The sequence below is a fragment of the Solanum dulcamara genome, chromosome 6 (genome assembly GCF_947179165.1).
Source record: "Solanum dulcamara chromosome 6, daSolDulc1.2, whole genome shotgun sequence".
Taxonomy (NCBI): Eukaryota; Viridiplantae; Streptophyta; class Magnoliopsida; order Solanales; family Solanaceae; genus Solanum; species Solanum dulcamara.
This window is the reverse complement of record NC_077242.1, coordinates 8324116-8331768: the sequence shown is the minus strand read 5'-3', so window position 1 is coordinate 8331768 and position 7653 is coordinate 8324116. Positions and strand designations below refer to the sequence as shown.

Genomic DNA, 7653 nt, shown 5'->3' with positions numbered 1-7653 from the left:
TCTATTTAATATTATGGCTCTCTGCTTGCTCCGATACTATATTCATGAAATACGTCGAATATATTCTAGCCGTATATAAGTAGTCTTTCACTAATCCCTCTCTTTTCTTGGTTTATTTTAAACATACCCTTGCTTCATCTATATATATATAAGATATATCTCCAGTCTGAAGGAATACACAAATGGTTCCTCCTTTTCTCTACCTTTTTCTTCAAACTTCCATGCACGTAAATAAAACAAAACCTTACATATTTTTTTAATTCCTCATATATAATATTTAGTCATCCATTACGAAATGAAAATCCTATTTCGATAAGACTTGATCTGATCAATCGTAGTTCACATTCAATTTAGTCCTTGCTTCCATTCTATTGAGTTTAGCATTAGTAGAGTCAAGTTTCAATGAACTCTACAACCATTCCCCACCAAAACCCTAGCCTTTTCAACAAGTCTCAAAGTTCCCTAGCAGGGGCACTACAAGGATGCATTGGGAGCCTTGATGGAGCATGTTTGGAAAAACTATTACTTCATTGTGCAAGTGCCTTAGACAACAATGATGTAACTTTGGCTCAACAAGTCATGTGGGTGCTCAATAATTTGGCTTCTTCAAATGGGGATCCAAATCAAAGACTCACATCATGGTTCCTTAGGGCATTAATTTCAAGGGCTTCTAGGGTTTGTCCTAATGCCACAAATTTTCATGGAAGTAGTAATCTTGAAAGGAGATTAATGAGTGTGACTGAGCTAGCAGGGTATGTGGATCTCATCCCATGGCATAGATTTGGATTTTGTTCATCAAATAGTGTTATTTTTAAGGCCATTGAAGGACACCAAAAAGTTCACATATTAGATTTTAGTATCACTCATTGTATGCAATGGCCAACTCTCATTGATGCAATTGCTAAGAGGCCTGAGGGTCCTCCTTCACTCCGAATATCGGTGCCTTCATGGAGACCACAAGTTCCTCCATTGCTCAATGTGTCAAGTGAAGAAGTTGGCCAACGTTTGGCCAATTTTGCGAAATTTAGAGATGTCCCTTTTGAATTCCATGTGATTGAAGACTTGAACTATGACATGTTCTTGAGCCAATTGAGTCCTTCAACTCTTCAAATTACAGATGATGAAGCTTTGGTCGTGAATTGCCAAAATTGGTTAAGGTACTTGCATGATGATGAACAAACTAATAAGGGTGTAATTTCTTCGCGTGACATATTTCTTGATAGGGTTAAGGATTTAAACCCTTGTATTGTGACTATTGTTGATGAGGATTGTGATTTGGGAAACTCAAGTACTTTAACATCAAGAATAGCCACTTGTTTCAACTATCTATGGATACCCTTTGATGCATTAGAGACATTCTTGCCTAAGGATAGTAGACAAAGGCTAGATTATGAAGCTGATATTGGCCACAAAATTGAGAACATTATTGGATTTGAAGGGAACCAAAGGATAGAGAGATTGGAGAGTTGCAACAAGTTCTCGCAAAGGATGGAAAATAGTGGTTTCATGAGTGTACCTTTCAGTGAAGAAACAATTAAGGAAGTGAAGTCATTGTTGGATGAGCATGCAAGTGGATGGGGCATGAAAAAAGAGGAACATGACATGCTTGTATTAACATGGAAAGGTCATAACTCTGTCTATGCAACATCTTGGGTCATAGTCCCACCACCCCATATGGACACGAGGATTCATGAGTAGCTTATAATAAAAAGTAGCTAATTAAATTCTATATTTTTATTTTTACTTCCAAGTGGTCTTTTAATAAATGTATAATGGTAGAGAGTAGCTAGCTAGAAAGGGCCAAATTTGAGATGAAGTTTCATTCTCAAATTAAGTGGCCCATTGGATGAGATGTGAAAATATTAGATTTGACAAGGGCTAAATGATAGGAATCTAAGAGAAACTTTAATTTCATCCCATGCCACTTTATATTATTTGTCAATTTGTGCCATACTAATGTCACATGAAAGTTGAGGAACAGAGAGAAACATGTACTCATATCAAGTTTTTTTAAGTTGTAGTAGTAATCGAGTATTTGATTTACTGGAATATTCAGTTGTTATATTAGTTTAAGAAAGAATGACATCTTTAGAATAACATATGCAATGTCGAGGTAAAACTATTATAACAACTAAGGTGCATCATGTCGAAAAAAATACCTTTATTATAATAATAGAACTCCGACATCACATCTATTATTCTGAATAGATGAGTTCAACTTTAGTTCTAGAAGGATTAAACTATACATATGCGACCAAAAAAATTAATCATATTTTAAATTATGTTGTTGCACTTGCATCTTCTGAATAAATCCTATCACCTGTTGTCTTTTGTATGAGGACCAAAATCAGCCACTATGTTTTAATTTAGAAATGGCATCGATTGGCCATGTATACCCTGCTATTCAAAGCTTAATTATTTTTAAATAATACTCCTAAAATAGTCCTCACAGACTTTTGGAGGCAAGAAGGTGCACATTAAATAAAGCATTATCCTAACTCCTAAGGGGGGACGTGGGCGGGGAAGATGATTAATTAAGCTGATAAAACTAATTAAGTTGAACTGTGTAAAGAGTTGAATGTAGAAGTTCAATTGCCCTATAGTTTATTCTAGGACAAAACACATAAATATAGATTTGTATTTCATTAGAAAAAAAAAGTCCATGATGGAATTGTGAGAACAGAGTAGACAGCAGCAGAGGATCAAGAAACAGACTTATTTACTAAGGCTTTGAGAAAGGGACAACACGAGCATCTTACTAATGACAGAGCAAAAAATTTCATTAAGAGATGTTAAAGTATAAGAAAGTAAACACACCAGAATGCCAACAAAATAAATTTTACTAATGAAAGCAAAAGGTAGTTACATTAGAACTTGACAACGTTTTAGTTGTTTAAATGTGATGTATTGGATGGGATTGCTCCTTTCTTATCTAGAGGTCTCGAGTTCAAACTTTGAGTATGAAAAAATCTTTGATAGAAACTGTTTTCCCCCGAGGGGCCCTATGCGGCGTGAATCCAAATATAATCGGACTTCAATGCAGACACTGAAAATCAAGTGGGAAATCAAAAATAAAAATAAAAATTGATGAATGAGAGTGCTGCACAAGGATTGATGACTCGGCGCACTCGTGAATGGATTGATGGCATGGCATAGTTAGTTAGTACACTAATTATTTGTTAGGCGGTTAATGAAGTTAGTTAAAGGAGATTTATACAAATTAGTTACTCTCTCTCTATAATTTTACTTGTCCATTATACTATTTTGAGATGTCCAATAATAATTGTCCAGTATATAAAACCAATAAATAATTTATCATGATGTGTTTATTTTACCCTTGCTATTAAATACTATTCATTTGATAGAATTACCCTTATCATTTACTACTTCTTAATTCTGTGTCAAATTAATAATGGATAATTATTGTTGGACTGAGAGAATAGCTTAGATATTGAGTTGTGCATAGATAGATATTTGGATTCCTTTTCAATGTAGTTTAGTTCAATAGCAATTAACTTTCTTCCTGGCTCATAACCGACTAACTCTCTTCTTGAGTTTGCGTTGATTTCAACATATCTTTATATGAAATGTACATTATATGTATATCATTGCTGTATACACATATATACATGTTGGAGATACATTGCTATGCAAAAGTGCTAAACTTTACAACTGTAAGCCCAAAAATTCATCTAGAACGTCATGCCACAACTTAGGCATACGCTGTGATTAATTCATCCCGTGATTTTTTTCCCACGACTTGATGGTTAATGTCATATTTAGGACAATTATTTTGTAACCATCTGTATATTAACATAAATAGAGGTATAAATGTGAGTACAATCTTGAATGTGAAATCTCCACACTCTCCTCTTAAGATATTTTGTTCATCTTTCTTCTTTTATATTACTCTAATCTTATAACATCGTTTATTTTCTCACTATTTTTAGTGATTATAATTGATCTACAAGAATTCTTAACAATACCCATAACAGAAATAAATTAAATTTTTATTTTTATAATTTTAGGCCAATATGTATTATTATATAGCTAGTCTAGTGAATATTTTTTTGAAGTCTTTGCACGGGTTTCCCCTATTTCAGAGTGGTCATTAATTTTTGCCCATGATTTTTAATTTTTCTCTTTGTTGTTCAGTTAATAAAAAAAATTGTGCCAAAGGCGTGTATCTAGAACTTAATTTCGTTGGACATAAATTTGGAGAACTTTTGTCTTGTCTAACATAAGTTAAGTAGAAACTAATTTATGAGGCATAAGTTGTGTAGTATCTAATTCGCTTAACATAAGTTTAGAGAACTTTTATTTCGCTCGGCATAAGTTCTGTAGGAATAAGTTATTCCTCTGTCACGACCTAAATCTACACTCCAGCAGAGACATAGTAACTGAAAATCACAAGTGATCTCAGGCTAGCCCTTGGCATAGCATACCTAAGCAGTACTCCTTAAAAATGACGCGGAAGCTTAGACACATGTTTAATATAAGAGAAAATAATAAAAATTAAGAGATCCATGAGACTACATTACTAATGTCTAAATAAAGCCTCTACTAATTTGAATGAAGAAATAAATTTGTCCGAACATGACCCCCAACTACTTCAAAGTCAAATGACAAAACAATTGAAAGTCTAATAAATTGAATCCATAGAGTCCTCAAATGATGAGGGCTCACCAAATGTGGACTAATAGTGCTGCAACCTCACTAGCCACGAGTATGAGAATGGACGCCGAAATCTGTATCATAAAAGGATGCAGTGCAGAGAGAAGTATATGTTCAATATGTGGAATGGGCACTAGCATAATCATATAAATTGGCATATACAAGGACAGTGAAATAAGATTTCTAGGTCATATACTTAGTGAAAGAATTGAAGAGAAAACAATTGAAATTCATGCATAAGTATCATTTTAAAAATCGTCTTTCAAAAGCATATATAAGGTTGAGTCTAACCCAGTGGTCTTGCATAATCATATACATACAATAGCATACTTAAAATTAGAGCTGTACAGGACAAACCGATAAACCGCACTAAACCGACAAACCGAACCAAATCGTAAAAAAAACCCGACTAGTGGTTTGGTTTGACTTGGTTTGGTGTTTGAAAAAAAAACCCGGCCATTATAGGGTTGGTTTGGTTTTAACTAAAAAAAATCAAACCGAACTCAAACCGACCCGATTATAGATATACTACTTTTAAATTATGTTATACATAAAAATATTTATTAAAATATAATTTATAAAAAAAATTTAAAATTTTTTCATAATTTTTGTTTTCTTTCTTACATTTAGATTTGGACTTGAGAAGCTCATCTAAATAATATACAAAAAAATCCCATCTTACAAAGTTATATTATAAAGTTAAAACTTCAAACAGTGTTCTGCATCCATCTTTTATGTTGATATTTTGTACTAGAACTCTTTTTAAGAAGCACCGCTCTGTGCTTTTTATTAGATATTATGAAAAATACGAGAAACTCGAAAAAACTTGAAAACCCCCGAAAAACTCGAGAAAAATTGATATCGAAAAACCCGACTTTTATTGATTTGGTTTGGTTTATAGATTTTATAACCCGACACAAATGATTTGGTTTCGTTTGTAAAAAATCCGAACCAACCCGATCCATGTACACCCCTACTTAAAATGAACCATATAAAGTTAAAAGCATATCGTAAAAAGGTGCATAAATTGAGGAGTTTCTTATAATCGACATACACCATGTGAGATCACGATGTCCAACTTATAATCCGAGTTGGAGGGACTGCTCTATACCTTACCAGAGTATATAACCTATCTATCTATGTGGATCCACTAATTTGGGCCTCTCAGGATCAAATGGTCAACTGACAAAGCAATAAAACATAGTCGTATGATGCCACGTAGTTATGGAACTTGAATTTTCTAAATCTGTGTCTCTCGGTGCTATAGTCCTCCCAAAATAACATACATTTATACAAGTGTTGATAATACTTGAGTGAACGAAACTTGAAAGAAGAACTTGCTTGAAGGCTTTGAAACCTTAGTTTTTGCTTTAACTTGCTTGAAAGCTTTGAAACCCTAGTTTTTGCTTTTCTTATGGTTTCTAAACTTTGAGGAGGTTGGGAGGTAAAGACTAAATTTTAAACATGAAAGTCCCTAATTAGAATGTCAAATCATCGTGGCTTAGGCTTAGGAATAGTGAAAAAAAGGCAAAAGAAACATAGATTTAAAAAATTGTTCAACAACTTTCACGGGCACCATTTACGATCCGTAGTTTGATTTACAGACCGTAAGTTCCGTTCGTAAAACTCAAACTTAAAACGAAGTTTTTGAAGATTGATCTACGAATTGACAGAACGACACATAAATGGATTTACGATCCGTAAAAAGGTTCGTGGAAATCAGAATCGGGCCGTAAATAGCATCCGTAAATTTCAGACTTCAGCAGACTTCAAAGTTTCAGAATTTTCTCTACTTCACATGACTTGATCTGAACTTAGTAATTTCTAAGGTATTACATCATATTACACATTACTTGTGATTTCTGAACTGAACTTTTGCAATCGACGTAAGTTTTGTAGAAATTAAACAATATAACTTGTGTTATATTACAATACAAAAATGTAAACTTATATCGAGAGAAAATTATTTATTATTTTAATGTCAAAAATTTTCATCCACTTATTTTTAACTTAAGGTGTTGGAGAGCATAATTAAAAAATAATTAAATTTAAGGGGGGAAAAATTGAAAATCACATCAAAATAAATACATTTGTGCAAATGACCCACAAAATTTAGCCGATTGCTGAAAATGTTTAAGATCTCTAAACAAACGTTGCTGCTACGTTAGGAATAGTAACGGCCCGTAATCATCGGCAATTTTTAGCCTAATTAGGTAAGTGGGCTGAAATATTAGGCGGTGGGCTATCTTGTGTCCAGTGGGCTGTTATAAACTTTAGTTGAGTTCAATTACATTCGAATCTTTTTATAACAGCATATTTTTTTTTATAACAGCATATAACATATCAGTATTAATCGGCTTTAAAAAATATGATTATTCTAATAAAATAGAGAGAAGTATCGTAAACACATTAAATCTAGCGCAAATTATTACTTTTGTTTTTGAACAAACTTAAAAACACTCATCTACTTGACTAATTAAATTTAGATACACCACATGACATAACAAGTGGTCTCAAACTCTTGTAGGAGCATGAGACTTTTAATAAAAAGTCGAGAGAACTGTTTAAATCACTCCTAATTTTGGCAAAAATTTAGGGGTGTATTTTACTCATGTTGCAAGATCGGGGCATATTTAAGTTCAGTTAGTCAAGTAAAAGGGTGTTTTAAAGTTGTCAATAGTTCAGAGTTAAAACTAATAATTCGTGCCAAATTTAGATGATTTTTAATATGTTTCACAATAAAATATTGTTATATAAAGAATGATTGTTATACAAAAGCGTGACCATATTTAAAATTTCATTCTAATTTGTGGAATTTGGGTAGTTGATAATAGTTATTATGAATCTTTATCTGCTTTAAAAGTTCAAACTTGTGTTGCATTAATCTCTTACTACTTTATGAAAATCACATCAACAAATAACTATAATTAGCTTATTATTATAATCAATTCAACATGGAAGAATTTAAACGCAGCTTCC

The 7653-nt window shown here is 32.8% G+C and overlaps 1 protein-coding gene across 1 annotated transcript; it reads left to right on the top strand.

The window, feature by feature from the left end:
• Positions 1-226: 226 nt before the first annotated feature.
• LOC129892428 (scarecrow-like protein 32) lies at positions 227-1990 on the top strand. The gene has a single exon (XM_055967994.1). The coding sequence runs from the start codon at positions 403-405 to the stop codon at positions 1696-1698; it is 1296 nt and encodes a 431-aa protein (XP_055823969.1). The 5' UTR covers positions 227-402; the 3' UTR covers positions 1699-1990.
• Positions 1991-7653: the final 5663 nt, after the last annotated feature.